Source organism: Hyperolius riggenbachi, chromosome 7 (assembly GCF_040937935.1).
Source record: "Hyperolius riggenbachi isolate aHypRig1 chromosome 7, aHypRig1.pri, whole genome shotgun sequence".
Classification (NCBI taxonomy): Eukaryota; Metazoa; Chordata; class Amphibia; order Anura; family Hyperoliidae; genus Hyperolius; species Hyperolius riggenbachi.
In genome coordinates, this window is record NC_090652.1 from 192,051,620 (window position 1) to 192,071,128 (window position 19,509).

Here is a 19,509-nt window from a genome sequence, read left to right on the forward strand (position 1 = left end):
GGACGTGTGGCCAAAAGGGAACTTTTCTGCACGTCTAGTGGTCCTGTCCCAAAGCTTGCAAACACAATGCTAGGTATTCATGATACAATTTTCTGACAAATTTACTGTCAGATCAATTATTTCCAACAGGTCTGATTTGATTTCCGATTGATTTTCCATTCACTTATATGGAAAATCAATCGGAAATCAGATCGGACCTGTTGGAAATAATCGATCTGACAGTAAATCTGTCAGAAAACTGTATTGTATGTACCTAGCATTAGATTTGGATTTTCCAAATTGGTATGCAAAACATTTAACAGCGGCTTAACCACTTGAGGACCACAGGTTTATACCCCCTTAGTGACCAGGCCATTTTTCACAATTCAGCACTTCACAGCTTTAACCTCCCTAGTGTTCTGATTATATGCGGCGCACGGCCTTGGGAGGTTTTTTTTTGGCTATTTTTTCTTTTATTTTAACATGTAGCTAGCCTAGCACTAGCTACATGCTTCCCCCTCCCTTCGCTATCCCACCCACCCCTCCGATCGCCGCCGGCGCAAATACCCAACAGGAACTCCAGTTCTGAGCTGGATTTCCTGTATGGGCTTCCCCCATCGCCATGGTGACGATCGGACTGACGTCATGACGTCAGGGGGAGTCCCGATCCACCGCAAAGCGCAGCCTGGCGGTGATTGGCCAGGCTGCGAAAGGGGTCTGCGGGGGGGGGCCTCTTTCGCGGCGGATCGGCGGCGAGCGGAACAAACACGCAGCTAGCAAAGTGCTAGCTGCGTGTTTGAAAAAAAATTATGCAAGTCAGCCCACCAGGACCTGAGCAATCCAGCGCGGTGGTACTGGACGAGCTGAGCTCGTCCGTAATGCCCAGCTGGTTAACAAACTCGTACTCCCTCATACAACTTAGCACACAAATGAATTTTACCTCCTTTTCTTGTCTCTAATCCAGCTTTCTTTTGCTGGTATCTGATTGCTGCTGCACTGTTTATTTTTTTTGTTTTGTTTTTTATTAATAAGGCCTATTTATACATGATTTTGACTTTGATTGTGAGCCGTTGGGAGGGACGGTTAAGTGACAGCTCTGTCCCCTGTACAGCGCTGCGCTAGATCACAGCACTGTACAGGTTTATTACCCCCTCTTTTTATTCCTTAACAGCCTGCCAGCTTCAGTTGAGGCTGGCAGGCTGTTCACGGGTCCCCGCTCTGTTTACTAGCAGGGAACGCTCGCACGTTCCCTGCTAATCCCCACCTCCAGGATTTGATGCCAATCAGCGTTAGGTGGTTGTGGGGGTGCCAACGCCCATTGGCATGAGGTGGTCGGGAAGAAGATAAAACTGCTGCAAGGACTATCTTGACAGTCTATTATTGTTGTGCAATCCCTATCCAATTGCCTTCCCCCTCCTTCCTTCCTAATAACACTGCTTCCAGCTTGACCACAGTTTATTAAATTTCCTTTAACTTTTTCTTTTGGTGTATACTCTCTTAATTAGAACTAGTTCCCTGTGTACATAATCTCTCTTCAGAGGAGGTATTAGCCAGCTCCACTTCAAAACCACAATTTTTCTGGGTAGGCCAGTGCAGCTCAAAATGCCAGCATTATGGGATGGGGGAGTGTCATCCTCTATGCTGCCCAGCAGTAGATAAGGGACCACAAACCCGAATACCTTTTGTGTCTCCTTATGCACCTTTGACCAATAGTGTTGTATATATGAGCACTGCCAAACATGGTAGGAGCCTCTCCCTATACAACCCCCCCTCTGCTGCCACCTGTTACATTGGCCAGAGGTTGTGAGGTCGATCTTCTGTAATTTAACAGTTGAAACCTAGCTTTCTGTGTAAAAACTTCAGAGCAGTTGCCCTGTCCTGAGCAGACATTGGTCATAACATATAGATTCAAAATTTTTGTCCCACCCTTCTGAGGTTAACCATTTACCGATCCTGTGGTAATCTATCTACACCCCACGGATACTACTCTTCTACATTCTATGCAGTGCGCGAGTTGTCTCCCTTTCTCTGGTTGTTAGAGCACAGATTTATGAATGGGTACATGTCCCCAAAGCCAATCAAAGTGCCCGATTCATGAATGATACGTTACGAACAGCAGAGATTATTCATTGAAAGTTTGTGAAAAAATTTCTTTTTAGCATAGAAAGAGCTTTTAGCTTTCTGTGCAGGAAGGAGCCATCTAGTGGAAACATTTAAGTGTACAAAAAAAATCCTACACCTACAGTATAAATAAAAAGCCATTAATCCCTTTCTGTCTCTTCCCCATCTGGTACCGGTACCAAGCACCTATATCTTCAGAGAGGGGGAAAGTTCTATTTTACTATGCAGCAGCATGAGAAGTGTGCCAGCTCTTCAACTTGCAAGCTCAAAAGGAATGTCTGCTTTTAGATCTCATTAGTGACGTAGGCATATCTCGCCTCCTTCCACGGAGTCCCCACTGTCCATTCCCTAATAGGTAACCATGCACAGGATGGAATGCTGCTGATGTGGATCTCCGACATCGCTGCTTACAGCTCTACCCGCTCCGTGCTTGGGAGCTGATGCAAGTGCCACCTGCTATGCGGACCTCCAATGGCGTAGCTGTGAAGAACACTCTTACACCACGGGACTTCAACACGCCCACCTTCGCGTTAAATCCATGGCTTGCGGTCTTCGTCAGGGTGTGCGTGGCTTAGGATTGGATGGTCTGCCCTCTTTATCCCTCTGCCATTAGTTGGGTGGTAACTTTTTCCGTCTTACTCAGTGAGTAAGACAGAGCTGTACAGAGGAGTAGGTACTGTAGGTTCTCTGTAGGTACTGGGAATACCTATGCCTGGCTATCTATACTGGCGGCACCTAAAATAGGTAAATTTCTCTGCTCCTGAAGGGGGATTTTCACGATGGTCCTCAAGTGGTTAAGCACAAATTCACAGTGAAAACAGTAGCTAGTGACTAGTATTTACAGCCATTATAACACTATAAAAGTGGGGACAAAAATTGAATCTATACACAGACCAGAGAACCCACACATGCTTGTATACAAACACAAGCAATATTGCATGTTAAAATCAGTGGACAGAACTGCATGCTAATATCAGAAATAGAATAGAAACGTATACAGTGCTCGATTTGTGACCAGCAGGGACTGGCCTAGGAATGTTATCTGCACAACATTGTTTTGCCAGGGGTTAAACAGGAGGCCTTGTAAAGGGGCCCATACACCCAACTATTATCACTGTGATCGAATCTGCTGTGAAATCGTTACGCAAACGCTAACCGAACGATCGATTTCCGTCCAAAATCGATCGTTCCCGTTGATCCGTCCGCGCGTGACAACCTCTTTAGTGGCTGCGGTGTAGCAGAGCATAGAGAGCAGCGGTGTCACGTGCAGCTCTGGGGATTCCCTTGCCTCTCTCACAGCTTGCAGTGTTTCATATGACGCCATCTAGTAGCACCTTGAGACCTAGTGAGCAGGACAGAGAGGCAAGATAATCCCCAGAGCTGCACCTGACGCCGTTGCTCTCTACCCTGTGCTACACCACAGCCACTACGGAAGATGGCACAGCGGGGGAGCCCCTGAGGAAACCGCACCTCCATTTGTAACTGTGTGTGCATCCAGCACATAAGGGAAGTGAAGATGTTGCTCTCTCCGTTCAGCTGCACCTCAGGTCAGCTCTCCTAGTGCTGGACACACACTCTGTTGCTATGGGGGTGCACGGACACAGGACACAGCAGGGGGATCTTGAAAAAGGAACACTTTCATTTTGTATTGCGCATAGGGGGTACACAGCATTGGGGTACGCCTGTCACCGGTACCTCACCTCAAATTGCATGCTTCATTTTGCTGCTGATAGTGCACAGGGAGCAGGCAAGACACAGCTGACGGCGATAGCTATCTATACACCAGCACACTTATTCAGATAGTTTTTACATCCTGAGCCACTTATCTATGCAAGTGTGTCTCTGTACTGCTCCTTGTATTTTTAAACAATTGGTATTGATCTTTTGCAGTGTTTTGCAGTGTTTTTAGCAATTTATACAGGTAGTGGGAAGCCTCATAATGGGGCACGTCTAGTTATTTTTACTGTGGGGGGTTTATACACGAGTCAATAACTTTTTCCAAAATTTTTTTAAAGGAAAAGTGGTTACCCCGGCTAATACGCTGGTCGGCTTATATGCGAGTATATACGGTAGATAAGTTATATCACTAATAACCAATAGGGACATAAATAGGAAACCTGTAAGTGCTGGCAGTGATAAACATTAAGAGTAATCAAATAGATTTTTATACACCATGAAATGTCAAAAGTGATTGAGCATACTAAAAGAGAGGACTATAATAAATACATAGGTAATGATGATCAGTGAGGAGATGATGCTATATAAAATTTGTATAGCTTAGTCTATTTTTTTTCCTAGTTGTTCATTCAATACTTTAGGTGTTGCTGATTTTAGTATTTGGATCCAGTATACCTCCCTCTTTTTTAGTACTTCAAAAGCATCTGTGCCTGTGGAGTGGATTGTTTTTATAAGTGTGATATGAAATTCATTGGGGGTATTGTTGTGCATTGTGCTGAAGTGACGTCAGAGACTGTGCAGGAGTAGCTTTTTAAGATATTTTTGTGCTGGCCCACTCTGCTGTGCACATGCTGTGTAGTACACCTAGCATACTGGAGTTGGCATGGGCAAGAGATAACGTAAATAACATGTCTTGATGCACAGGTAATTATTTTTTTATATGGTATTGAGTATGTGTTACAGTGGAGAAAAATGAATTAGTGGGATTAATAAATGCACAAGCCAAACATTGGTGACTGTTGTAAGGACAGGAACCTGGATTGGAGGGTGGGAATGGTTGAATGTTGAGAATCGGATTACGTAATCGACCCGGTGCCAAAACATTAAAGGAATACTTAAGTCAAAATAAAAAAAATTTTTACTCACCTGGGGCATCCCTCAGCCCCCTGAAGCTGTATGGTGCCCTCGCAGCCTGGCTCCGATCTTCCTGTCCCTGCCTGCGGCTACTTCCGGGTTCGGCGACAGCCGGCGACAGGCTGGGAACGCGAGTGATTCTCCGCGTTCCCAGCCGCTATATCACCCTCTATGCTGCTATAGCGTATAACATATACGCTATAGCAGCATAGAGGGTGATATAGTGGCTGGGAACGCGGAGAATCACTCACGTTCCCAGCCTGTCGCCGGCTGTCGCCGAACCCGGAAGTAGCCACCGGCGGGGACAGGAGGATCGGAGCCAGGCTGCGAGGGCACCATGCAGCTTCAGGGGGCTGAGGGATGCCCCAGGTGAGTAAAACATTTTTTTTTTATTTTGACTTAAGTATTCCTTTTAAAGAGGTAAGGAACCCTCTTGAAGGTCTGGGTGGGGACAGATGGTAGGAGGGATCATAAGTCAGGGTCCCGTTGTAGAATCCCCCATCGTTTTTTTTTTTTTGTTTGTTTGTTTTTTTAAAGAACTGTCTAATATCACGTTGTTGGAAGCTGAATTTAGTAATGAATCAGGGGCTGGTTGGTGTTGGTGGATGCTTTAGCTGTGGTGGTGGGTTTGGTTGTAGTGGATCTGGCCTTTCTTATGGCGTCCTTAATTAATGTTTTAGGATATTGTCGTTCTGTAAATTTCCGAGTAAGAGTTTTGGATTGTTCAATATAACCTTATGTCTGTGCGATTTCTATAGATTCTTCTGTATTGACTATGAGTGTTCTGTGTCCAAGGGCGGTTGTGAAAGCTATTGAAATGTTTGCAATTGTTGGCATTAACTTTTTTGAAATGAGTTTTGGTCTTAATTGTGTTTTTAATTGATGAAAAGTGAAAGGTCCAAAAATTCTATTGTAGTAGGGTCATGATGATATGTAAACTGTAGGCCTGCTATGTTAGAATTTAGAAAATCTACAAAATTGGGGATCTAGCTGTGATCTCCCCTCCAGATAAAAAAAGAGGCCATCAATGTATCTCCTATATAGGATTATATTGTTCTTAAATGTCTTGTTGGCGAGCGCTGTAATAACAGCGCAGGAAATTTGGGCGCAGCCAGTGCCACCATAGACGGCGCATTGTGAGTAACTCATGCGCCGTCAGAAGATGGAGCTGAAGTTGCTCTTAAAACACTGGGGAAGAGTCTGTGTGCATGGATAGGGAACTGGCTAATGGACAGAAAACAAAGTTGTCGTCAATGGATCATACTCAAAATGGGTGACTGTTAGCAGTCGGGTACCACAGGGGTCTGTACTGGGTCCAGTGCTCTTCAATTTATTTATTAATGACCTAGTAGATGCAGTAGTAAGCAATGTTGCTATTTTTGCAGATGATACAAAATTGTGCAGAATCATCAACTCTCAGGAAGATGGGGACATATTGCAACAGGATCTGGATAGGATGGCTATATGGGCACATAAATGGTAGATGAAATTCAATGTTGAAAAATGTAAAGTCATGCATTTTGATCGTACCAATGGTCTAGCACCATACAAAATAAATGGGATACAGTTGGGGACATCAAACTTGGAGAAGGACTTAGGAGTACTAATCGACAACAAGTTAAACTGTACTCCATGCCAAGCCGCTGCAGCTAAAGCTAACAAAATTTTGGGATGCATTAAAAGGGAGATAAAAACTTGAGATGCTAGCATAATATTGCACTCTCTAGTAAGGCCACATCTGGAATATGGAATTCAGTTCTGGGCACCACATTACAGGAAATTTATTGCACTTTTAGAGCAGGTGCAGAGACGAGCAATAAAATTGATACGTGGGATGGAAGGTCTCAATTACCAAGAAAAATTAGATAAACTGGGTTTATTTAGTCTAGAGAAAAGACGCCTTAGAGGGGATCTAATTAACATGTATAAATACGTCAGAGGGCAATATAAAAGCTTGGCGGATGAGCTTTTTGTCCCTAGGCCTTCTCAAAGGACTAGAGGACATGATCTGCGCATGGAGGAAAAACGTTTTAGCCATTTATTTAGGAAAAGGTTTCTTTACAGTAAGAGTGATTAAGATGTGGAATGCATTGACACAGGAAGTAGTTATGGCAAATTCTATACCTGCATTTAAAGGGGGCTTAGATGCTTTCCGTGCGTTAAAAGACATCCATGGCTACAATTAATGCCCAATGATGTTGATTCAGGGATTTTATCTGATTGCCACCTGGAGTCGGGAAGGAAGTTTTTTCCCCTTTTGGGGCTAATTGGACGATGCCTTGTAAGGGTTTTTCGCCTTCCTCTGGATCAACAGGTATATGTGAGGGGGCGGGCTGGTGTTGTACTTTGTTCTCTTGTTGAACTCGATGGACGTATGTCTTTTTTCAACCCAAATAACTATGTAACTATAATTCGGCCTCCAGCAATAGCGGGAAGCCGAATTACAAGATCTTCTCAAAAAATTAGCATATTGTGATAAAGTTCATTATTTTCTGTAAAGTACTGATAAACATTAGACTTTCATATATTTTAGATTCAAATGCACACAACTGAAGTAGTTCAAGACTTTTATTGTTTTAATATTGATGATTTTGGCATACAGCTCATGAAAACCCAAAATTCCTATCTCAAAAAATTAGCATATTTCATCCGACCAATAAAAGAAAAGTGTTTTTAAAACAACAAAAAAGTCAACCTTCAAATAATTATGTTCAGTTATGCACTCAATATTTGGACGGGAATCCTTTTGCAGAAATTACTGCTTCAATGCGGCATGGCATGGAGGCAATCAGCCTGTGGCACTGCTCAGGTGTTATGGAGGCCCAGAATGCTTCGATAGTGACCTTAAAGGGAAGGTTCAGGGAGGGTGGAGAAAAAATAAAAATCAATTTCCACTTACCTGGGGCTTCCTCCAGCCCGTGGCAGGCAGGAGGTGCCCTCGCCACCGCTCCGCAGGCTCCCGGTGGTCTCCGGTGGCCGACCCGACCTGGCCAGGCCGGCCTCTTCTGCGCTCCAAGTCCTTGTACTTCTGCGTCCCACGCCGGCGCTCTGACGTCATCGGACGTCCGCCGGGCTGTACTGCGCATGCGCAGAACTACTGCGCATGCGCAGTACAGCCCGGCGGACGTCCGCTGACGTCAGAGCGCCGGCGTGGGACGCAGAAATACAAGGACTTGGAGCGCAGAAGAGCCCGACCTGGCAGCCGGCCTGGCCAGGTCGGGTCGGCCACCGGAGACCACCGGGAGCCTGCGGAGCGGCGGCGAGGGCACCTCCTGCCTGCCACGGGCTGGAGGAAGCCCCAGGTAAGTGGAAATTGATTTTTATTTTTTTCCCCACCCTCCCTGAACCTTCCCTTTAAGCTCATCCAGAGTGTTGGGTCTTGTGTCTCTCAACTTTCTCTTCACAATATCCCACAGATTCTCTATGGGGTTCAGGTCAGGAGAGTTGGCCGGCCAATTGAGCACAGCAATACCATGGTCAGTAAACCATTTGCCAGTGGTGTTGGCACTGTGAGCAGGTGCCAGATCGTGCTGAAAAATGAAATCTTCATCTCCATAAAGCTTTTCAGCAGATGGAAGCATGAAGTGCTCCAAAATCTCCTGATAGTAGCTACATTGACCCTGCCCTTGATAAAACACAGTGGACCAACACCAGCAGCTGACATGGCACCCCAGACCATCACTGACTGTACTTGACACTGGACTTCAGGCATTTTGGCATTTCCCTCTCCCCAGTCTTCCTCCAGACTCTGGCACCTTGATTTCCGAATGACATGTAAAAGTTGCTTTCATCCGAAAAAAGTACTTTGGACCACTGAGCAACAGTCCAGTGCTGCATCTCTGTAGCCCAGGTCAGGCGCTTCTGCCTCTGTTTCTGGTTCAAAAGTGGGTTCATGCTTCCATCTGCTGAAAAGCTTTATGGAGATGATTTCATTTTTCAGCACGACCTGGCACCTGCTCACAGTGCCAAAACCACTGGTAAATGGTTTACTGACCATGGTATTACTGTGCTCAATTGGCCTGCCAACTCTCCTGACCTGAACCCCATAGAGAATCTGTGGCATATTGTGAAGAGAAAGTTGAGACACACAAGACCCAACACTCTGGATGAGCTTAAGGCCGCTATCGAAGCATCCTGGGCCTCCATAACACCTGATCAGTGCCACAGGCTGATTGACTCCATGCCACGCCGCATTGAAGCAGTCATTTCTGCAAAAGGATTCCCGACCAAGTATTGAGTGCATAACTGAACATAATTATTTGAAGATTGACTTTTTTTGTTTTAAAAACACTTTTCTTTTATTGGTCGGATGAAATATGCTAATTTTTTGAGATAGGAAATTTGGGTTTTTATGAGCTGTATGCCAAAATCATCAATATTAAAACAATAAAAGGTTTGAACTACTTCTGTTATGTGTATTTGAATCTAAGATACCGTATATGAAAGTCTAATGTTTATCAGTACATTACAGAAAATAATGAACTTTATCACAATAGGCTAATTTTTTGAGAAGATCCTGTATATCATTCCCCAATATCCACGTGGATGTGGCGGGGGAATAGTATTTATGCCGTTGGGAACTTGTTCAGCAGCAGGATAAGCCATATACCGGCTATGTCCTGCGCCCAAGTCTCCCGGTGGCCAATTCATATGTACACCTTGTTGGTCATTAGTTTGATGTGTTCTAAGTAGCCCATTGACAAATTTGCATAACTCAGCACAAAAGGAACTGCTTATGGCAACCCCACTTGCTTGATGATTTATGTTTTCCTTAAAGGTAAATACATTATGATCTAGTATAAATTCTGTACAGTGTATCAGAAATTGGTGCTGGACTTGGGGCATAGAGAGGAGTCTGTGGAAAGAAAATGCTGAAGTTTCTAAGCCACAACGATGTGGAATGTTGGTGTATAAAGAAGTGATGTCGCAATTTAACCAGATGTAGTCGGAGTCTGTTAATCTTTTAATAACTGTATTAGATGCTATTAATCTTTCAGATAGGAACCCAGTGCTTGTACATACTTATAGAGATGTTGATCTAAAAACCACGGGAGAGATTGCTGCTGTTTGATTCCATACCGGTTATGATGGGTCTGCCAATCAGCACTGTGGAGTGTTTGAATAAAATTTTATGTTGACTAAAAATCAATTTAATTCATGTATACTGATTGAGGAGGCAAGTCCACCACTACTACCTCATCAGACATCACAGCTGCCAAAAACGGAGGTGCCGTTGTGTGGTCACCTGCGTTGCTAGCCAGTGCACATGTAGATGGGCCTTAAGAGCCCCCTACGCTATTGTTGGCTAGCAATGCAGGGGAACATGCGGCTTCTCTTGTTACCTGCCTCAATGTTTCCGATGGCATCACACTGCCCAACGCACGCAGATGCATGCAGCAGTGCCATGCTGGGACGTAATGCTGCGCAGCCCACAAGTGTGGAGATCAGACAGTGCCGTGAAGGCACATTCTAAAGATCCTGCGGATTTCACTATGTGTTGCGTTGCTGAATTAGCAATGCATTAGGCTCTGTCCACAACAGGGACAAAAAAGTGTGCATCAGTCCTAAGCTGGTGTACACCTATAGAATTTCCCTCATAAAAATAACGTAAATGTTTCAGCCCTCGTTTGTACGCATGCACACACACTCATACTAAACGCGCACACACACACGCCTGGTACAGACTTTCAATTATGAAGTACCTACACAATCTACTCATAGTATTCGATATCTGTTGACCCTCATTTTACATGGAAGTTGTAAAATTGGTCAATGATTGGCCAATCAAAATTGGATCTGTGTACAGGCCTTAGTCATTGTTCACCTCACTACCTCCACTGGGTCAATGTTCTAAAACCACCCCCTTTCTTATCACAATTACCACACATTTAGCCAGTGTTTTAACCACTCTCCTCACACACACTACCACCATCACTGTACACTTGCCAGTGTTCTAACCCCCCCCCCCCCCCCCCCATCTAATTCTACTGCCATCTAAATTCTCCATGTCCTGACTTGGTCGAGCACTATAGCACGTGCTGTCCTGGCCACACACCTTCTTGATTGCACTCCCATGGTTTGGAGTGTTCTACGCATGCACAGTTACAAGTCTTTACAAACTATGCATGCACAGAATGCTCCTGGCATGCATAAGTATGATCCAAGAGGTGTGCATCCAGGACAGCCGGGTTGAAGACTTTGGGGTAATAGCAGTACAGAGGGGACCCAGAGAACACAGAGCCCTTAAAACTATGGGGCTTGAAAGAAGCCCCAGGTAGGGGGGGGGGGGGGAGTTTCCCCCTTGGATCAGGTGTACGTCGACAGATAAAGAGCTCAATTCACTAAGCTGTTTTCTGGCGTGCCAAATAAAGTAATGCTGAGTATACTGAACAGCTTGTTAAATCTCAATTCCCTAAGGCTGTTGCCATACTGAAAAGTAAAATTACTGACTAGTGAGGAAAATTACCGACTTGTGCTGTAAATACCTCTATACATATATCTATTCACAAAGATTAGAGCATTCTGTAAAATAAGTGAGATGTTCGGTAATTTACCTCCAGCCAGTGGCTGTTGATGAAAATGTCAGCCATTTTGCTAACCTGGACAGACAAAGGAGACTGCCATTAGAAGGAGCCACCACGTCCTAGTCCTCACTTTATGCAGGAGCAGAGCACATTCATAGAGGCTTACCTGTATGCCTTTAGATGTGCACATTTATAGACCGATGGTGTCCTCTAGTGGCATGCATGATGATCTACAACACTATACCACGCACTCTGAAACAAAGCATTCAGCTGCCAGTCCAGCCTAGACCACCAACACAGCCTGACAAAAGCCCAAATAAAAGGGACTATAGAAAGCTGCAAGGAACGATGCCTAGAGGAATGAAGAAGTGACATAAAAAAAATCTCAGAAACTCGCTGTCTACCAATCACTGCAGAGGGAGTACACAATGGTCCTGTATCTGGAGAGGCTGCATCACCACAAAGACAGACAGACTCTGAGCTTGTACCGTCTAAGTGCGCATAGCCTGTAGATAGACAGGGCGACACAGACAGACATGGAAGCCCCGGGAGGAGAGACTGTGCAGACAATGTGACCAGGGGGGCCTGGAGGATAAGGCCCACTTCCTGCTACACTGCAGCAAATATGCAGCTGTAAGGACTGCCCACTTCCAGAAACTATCTGCCCCCCCCCCCCCCCCCATGTTAATGCTAATGTTTTGCTTTGGCAATGCTAAATGTATTTGGACCTGCCAATAAAGCTTTTTTTTGGGATTTGGATCTAAAGGGATGCTCTGGATGCCTTTTATAATTGTAAGCTGTCACAAGCCGCTCTTGCAAAGGAAGGCTCATGTTTTATGCAGACCACCTGAAGAATCATCCCAGTTCTATTATTTACTGATCAGGTTTTTGGTAATTTTCCAAAAAACATGGCTTCAATTCTCTAACTATTACCACATGTAAAAATCTTTGTTAAACTAATTCTGGAAAAAAGTCTAAAATACTGCATGCTGTATTTTACCAACCTATTTTTTTTTTTTTTTTTTTAACGAAACGGTTCTTGGTGAATGGAGCCCAAAGTCACAAAGTTTCATAGTATTTTTTGTCATAGCTCAAGACACAATTAACGTCTGAAAAAGGTTTCAGTAATGTGTAGTATATTAATCTTCCATTTGTCAACCTGTCAACATTGTTTTACATAGTAGCATTTTTGGCTTTTTAAGCCAGAACTCTGTCATTTGGAAGGAAGGTCTCATCTAGGAGTGGGCACATGAGAGGCCATACAAAGAAATTAACATCAATATTTTTATCGGTTTTATCGGTAACTTGCCTCCCAATTGGTGATGCTTATGTATTTATGCATTTTATTTGTATTGTGTACTGTAGAGTGTATGATATCTTAATCCTGATGATTGGGCAATTCATCGTGCTTACGCTTACTTTCTTTCTTTTAGGGACTGTTTCACCCTGCCAGAAAAGTCAGGGATGTTTATTGGAAAATCTACAACTCTATATACATTGGATCTCAAGATGCTCTGATCGCCCATTATCCCCGCATCTACAATGACGAAAAGAATACTTACATTCGCTATGAGCTTGACTACATATTATAAAAGTGCTTCAGTTTTTTTAAATTTTTTTGATGTCTTTGTAAAATTATTGCTGTGTAGAATTAATGCTCCCTTTATGAAAAGGTTCTGTAGCATGTATGTTGGGCAGTAGCCTAGCTATTAAAGTAAGAAATGGCAAAATAGGGTTTGTTTATATGTTAACCAGATAACTGTTTCAGGCGTTCTTCCTACATTTCCAGTATGTACCTCAGAAAATAAACATTAGACGGTGTAAAACTATTTGGATGTCAAACTGTTATACCTTTCCAATGTATTATGAACAATAATATGGTTACTCTCATTTTACAATAGTTGGAGAGAGCTAAGCTTTTGCAATGCACCTTATAGTCATTTGCATACAAACGTTGTAGTGCTGGCAGAATTCCTTAGCAGTGGATATTTCTAGGTCCTGAAATTTATTTTTTTTAACCTGGGGTGAACATACTGAAAACTTGCACTTATTCCAACTCTCCAAGGTGCTTCTGTTTTATAGGTGAACCTTTGCTTGGCTATTTGCGTAGAGAGGAAAGAGAGGCCTCAATTTGCAACTTAAAACTGAAACTTATATAAACTGTTGGACTCAAGTTCTCTTTAAAGCCTTTGTTCAGGATTATTTTTTAAATGCTTATCAATAGGATAGAGACAGTCGTCCACCCTCATATTTGCATGATAAAGAGAAACTCCGACCAAGAATTGAACTTTATCCCAATCAGTAGCTGATACCCCCTTTTACATGAGAAATCTATTCCTTTTCATAAACAGACCATCAGGTGGTGCTGTATGGCTGATATTGGGGTGAAACCCCTCCCACAAAAATTCTGAGTACATACTCTTGGCAGTTTCCTGTCTGTAAACCTTGCTGCATTGTGAGAAATAGCGGTTTACAGCTGTTTCCAACTGCCAAAAAAAGCACGCAGCAGCTACATCACCTACCAACAGTAAAAATGTCACCATGTAATAAACGTCAGAATGTAAATCAGGGATTTAAAAGATTTTACAATGGGCAAACACTGACTAAATCATTTATACATAATTATTGTAAAAATGAAGCACTTTTTTATTAAATTATTTTCACTGGAGTTCCTCTTTAAGAGTGCTCAAAAATACAGCCTACAGTCCTGGCCAGAAGTTTTGAGACTGTCAAAAATATTAGTTTTCACAAAGCTTGCTGCTGAATGACCACACGTTTTCGATGGGATTAAGATCTGGGAAGTTTCCAGGCCATGGACCCAAAATGTCAACATTTTGGTCCCGGAGCCACTTGGTTATCACTTTTGCCTTATGACACTGCTCCGTCGTGCTGGAGAATGCATTGTTCTTCACCAAACTGTTGGATTGTTGGAAGCAGTTGCTGTTGGAGGGTGTTTTGGTACCATTCTTTATTCATGGCTGTGTTTTTTTGGCAAAATTGTGAGTGAGCCCAGTCCCTTGGATGAGAAGCAACCCCACATGAATGGTCTCAAGATGCTTTACTGTTGGCATGACACAGAACTGATGGTAGTGCTCACCTTTTTTCTTCTACTGACAAGCCTTTTTCCAGATGCCCAAAACAATCGGAAAGGAGCTTCATCGTAGATATGATTTTGCCCCAGTCCTCAGCAGTCCATTCACCAAACTTTCTACAGAAGAGCAATCTGTCCCTGATGTTATTTGGGGAGAGAAGTGGCTTCTGTGCTGCCCTTCTTGAAACCAGGCCATCTTCCAAAAGTCTTCGCCTAACTGTGCGTGCAGATGCGCTCACACTTGCCTGCTGCCATTCCTGAGCATCCTCTGCACTGGTTGCACTCCGATCCCGCAGCTGAATCCTCTTTAGGAGACGATCCTGGCGCTTGCTGGACTTTCTTGGATGCCCTAAAGCCTTCTTAACAAGAATTGAACCCATTTCCTTGAAGTTCTTGATGATCCTATAAATTGTTGATTTAGGTGCAATCTTAGTAGCCACAATATCCTTGCCTGTCTGCCATTATAACCCAATCAGCCTGACATAATGATCTTTAGCCTTGTGCTCTTCAACCTTCTCACCTGAGTTAACCAGACTATTACTGACGAAATGATCTCAGCAGGTCTTCAAATGACAGCAATGAAATGCAGTGGAAAGGGTTTTTTGGGATTCAGTTAATTGTCATGGCAAAGGACTATGTAATTCATCTGAACACTCTTCATAACATTCTGGAGTATATGTAACTGCTATTATAAAATCTTAAGCACCAACTTTTCTAATTTCCAATATTTGTGACAGTCTCAAAACTTTTGGCCAGGACTGTACACCCAGTTACAGTTGCTAAATGTTCAACATTTAATAGGAAAGGCAAGGTTTTTATTAATACCACCATAATGTTCATCAAATCATCTTGACATGTTGAAATCAACAATAACAATAATATTTATATAGCGCTTTTCTCCCTGGGGACTCAAAGCGAAATCAAGATAAACAATGACCTAATTCTTTCACACACTACCAACATTTAACTTAAGTTACGCCCTTGTCAGGTGTCCAACTCTCAAAGCAATAGAAATTACTTCATTGTTTTAAATATCACACACTTCTTACTTAAAGAGATTCTGTAACATGAAAAAGATCCCCTGGGGGGTACTCACCTCGGGTGGGGGAAGCCTCCGGATCCTAATGAGGCTTCCCACGCCGTCCTCTGTCCCACGGGGGTCTCGCTGCAGCCCTCCGAACAGCCAGCGACAGACCCGACTGTAAAATCAATATTTACCTTTGCTGGCTCCAGCGGGGGGCGCTGTGGCTGCTTTCCTCTCCGAACTACACGGAAATACCCGATCTCAGTCGGGTCCGCTCTACTGCGCAGGCGCCGGAAACTTGCGCCTGCTCAGTAGAGCAGACCCAACGGCGATTGGGTATTTCCGTGTAGTTCGGAGCCGACAGCCGTCGGAGCGCCTGTGCAGGAGCCAGGAAGGTAAATATTACGTCACCGATGCACGGAGGGCTGCAGCGAGACCCCCGTGGGACAGAGGACGGCGTGGGAAGCCTCATTAGGATCCGGAGGCTTCCCCCACCCGAGGTGAGTACCCACCAGGGGATTTTTTGAGGTTACAGATCCTCTTTAAAGGGGCACTATGGTGAAAAATAGTAACATTTAAAATATGTGCAAACGTATGCAATTAAGTACGTTTTTTTCCTGAGTAAAATGAGCGATAAATTACTTTTCTCCTATTTTGCTGTTGCTTACAGTAGGTAGTAGAAATTTGACAGAAGCAACAGGTTTTGGACTACTCAATCTCTTCATGGGGAACTCTCAGGGATTTATTTTCAAAAGCACTTCGTGAATGGCAGTTGCTCTGTCCAACTGGCAAAAAACTGTGTAGCGAGCAGGGAAGCTGGCCACACAGTTTTTTTGCCAGCATCATTGTTTGTGTCCTTTTTAGGGAGTATCTTTATAAAGTATAAAAGCCTTGCTGAGAATCCCCTATGAAGAGATGGACTAGTCCAAAATCTGTTGCTTCTGTCAGATTTCTACTGCCTGCTGTGACAGCAACATAGGAGAAAAGTAATTTATGGCTCATTTTACTCTGGAAAAAATGTACTTATTTGTATATGTTTGCACGTATTTTACAATTTTTTGCCATAGTGCCCCTTTAACTCCATCTACAACCTGTAAATGTAGCATAATCTACATTTTTTTATTTTCAGCTAAAATAAGATGAAATAACCTCTCAGTAATAGTAATTTTTCCTTTTTTAGACAGGACCTATTTAGGAGCATCATGGCTGATGAGAGGTTCTTCCCTACAAATCTCTTCTTTTATTCCTAAGGGAAAAAAATCTAAATTTACTCATCGAACATAATGATCCACAGAGGATACTCTTGACATTACAAATCTGAACTAAGCTAATGAGTTACCCATGTACTGAACGTAGCAACACAATTCAATCAGCAATATTCATCATCTGTAGTGGAGTCCAAAAAAATAAGTAAATTCATCATGTCCAAGTTCATAGGGCAAGAAAAAACATTCAGCTCATATTTGCGGATATCTAACATGTACGTTCAAGTTCACCATTATAGTCTGATAAAATTAGAGTATATTGTCCATTTGGATAGTAATGTAAGGCAGTGAAATCGGCACACGCTTTCATGATAACACAAGTGTTCTCTTTCCAAGTTTCTTCGGACAAATGGATGGTGAGAGTCAAAAGCTGGCTCTGTAACTCCCTGCAGTCAAACCCAGAGCCTTATGTGGGCAGTTCATTGCGCATTGGACATCCACATGGGAATGTAAACCGGTTTCCAACAAATAAGCCTCAAATGGAATACTTAGTCAGATTGTAGGAAAGGGTGAACTCAAACTTCTCTTCCCAGATGATGGCTCAGAGGAGACCTCACATCACAGTTGCAACAGCAAGAGGCAGAGTTCATCCCAAAGGACAAGGAAGACAAGAAGCAGCCATTACCACCACATGAGGAAGGTAGGCTCATCTTTACAGCAGATGGTCATCCTTTTAGAGCTGCATCAGTCCAGCAGAATGGAATCAGATCACCTCCAAAGTCTTTGGCAGTCAAGTGATCCCACAGATGGATCGCCAAGTGGACAGGGCTGGCAACAAAAGAACACTTGTGCAAGCAAAAATAGTAAAGATATAGGAGACAAAAAGTTTTAAGTTCATCAAACTATATGAGCCAAGATAATAAAACTAACAAAACTTATAGAATGTTCTTCATAACCATGTGTATTACAAAATGTAACAGCTTGGTGGGTGCGTGCTTATTCAAAGAACCTATATATTACATGTTCAACTATATTTTGAATTAACTTTATCCCCTCTCTTTTCTAATTTGTTTCTCATTATTTCTAAACACTAATAATACAGCCTTTATCTGTCAATATAATCTTGACTAAACTATCCTGGACACTACTTTACCTGTGTCACTAACAAATTCAGTAACGTTTGACTCTTGCTTTCCCTTTTAGAACTCCATATTACTTTAAACAAATACATGGAAACATTCCATTGTTCGGCAACTCATAATAGTATGTTTTCCTCATTTAAGTTCCAATCAAATCCATTATTAAGACTTTAACATCCCTGTTAATTACTGGTCTACGCTGTCTGGGCATGATACTTGTTATGAAATTAATGTGGCCAGGGTTATGAGCCTGTCCTGTTTAGCCACCTAAACATTTATTTGGCTTGCCCATTATCTCACCTTTTAAACAGTAAATAGTGCAAGGGGTCAATCTGACTATTAGTGCTTTCATGCCTTTGTTAACATGCAGCTTTTATGCATTTTAATCATTATAGCTTCCTCATTTCTCAACATCACAACATTTTTTTTTCAAAATTATCTTTTTAATATCCCCTTTGATCTCTCTTATCTGTTGTCTCTGTCCGTACTTCAAATCTGACCCTAGGAGACCTGGCCGCCTATATAAACTTATTAAATTCCTTCTTGACTTCATAAGAAAAAAAAGAATTGGGAACCTGTATAGAAAGCGTTAAAAATCTACAACAGCCTTGGCATGCTGTTCATCTTCAGTATATTAATTCTTCTGAGCCAGAAAAATCTTAGTTTATTCCAGTTGAGATCTTCTTAATTGTAGCCTCTAGTGCAATGTGGTTCAGCCAAACCATGGGCCATATACAATGCACTTTTTTTTTTTTTTCTACGGTTTCTCCTAGGTGATAGTTTCATACCTTATCAATAAAATGCCTTTTAAGTCGCCAGCAAGCAAGACAATACTCAGAATAGACACTTTTCAATTACAGAGTGCTTAAAAGTTATTTGATGCAGAAGATGAAATTCTCTCCTAGGAGAGAGCCTAAGCCTGCTTTAAATTTCTCAATAACTTTATCCCTGACCTGTCTGGTGTGTTCTTTGGACTTCACGGTGTTGTTGCTCCCAAGATTCTCTTAGACAATCTCCTGAGGCTGTCACAGAGCAGCTGTATTTGTACTGACATTAGATTACATACAGGTGCACTCTATTTAGTCATTAGCACTCATAAGGCAATGTCTATGGGCAACTGACTGCACTCAGACCAAAGGGGGCTGAATAATTCTGCACACCCCACTTTGCAATTGATTTGTAAAAAATGTTTGGAATAATGTATGATTTTCGTTCCACTTCTCACGTGTACACCACTTTGTATTGGTCTTTCACGTGGAATTCCAATAAAATTGATTCAGGTTTGTGGCAGTAATGTGACAAAATGTGAAAAACTTCAAGGGGGCCGAATACTTTTGCAAGTGTGTGTGTGTGTATGTTCATGAATGCCAGACTGAAGAGGTAGGTTTTCAGTTTAGGCTTAAATGCTTTCAGGGATGGAGCTGTCCTGATTGGGTGTGGCAGGGAGTTCCAAAGTGTAGGGGCAGCATGACAAAAGGCTCTGTCTCCAAAGGTTTCGAGGTGGACTCTGGGGGTGACCAAGGTGTTACACACACACACACATACATATATATATATGTTTATATTTTGCAGCCTCAGTGACACTGACTAGATGTGATGATTTTGGCTCTGCACA

At 42.8% G+C, this 19,509-nt stretch overlaps 1 protein-coding gene across 3 annotated transcripts in view; it reads left to right on the plus strand.

The window, feature by feature from the left end:
* SF3B1 (splicing factor 3b subunit 1) overlaps positions 1-19,184 on the plus strand; it is a 315,589-nt gene extending 296,405 nt beyond the window's left edge. For 2 of the 3 annotated variants that reach the window (XM_068244952.1, XM_068244954.1), the window contains one exon: positions 12,869-13,264. In XM_068244952.1, coding sequence (XP_068101053.1) covers positions 12,869-13,027 — 159 coding nt within the window. In that variant the 3' untranslated portion in view covers positions 13,028-13,264. Of the gene's footprint in view, positions 1-12,868; positions 13,265-16,730 lie in introns of those variants that run through there. The other variant, XM_068244953.1, reaches the window with a different exon arrangement.
* The last annotated feature ends 325 nt before the right edge of the window (positions 19,185-19,509 follow it).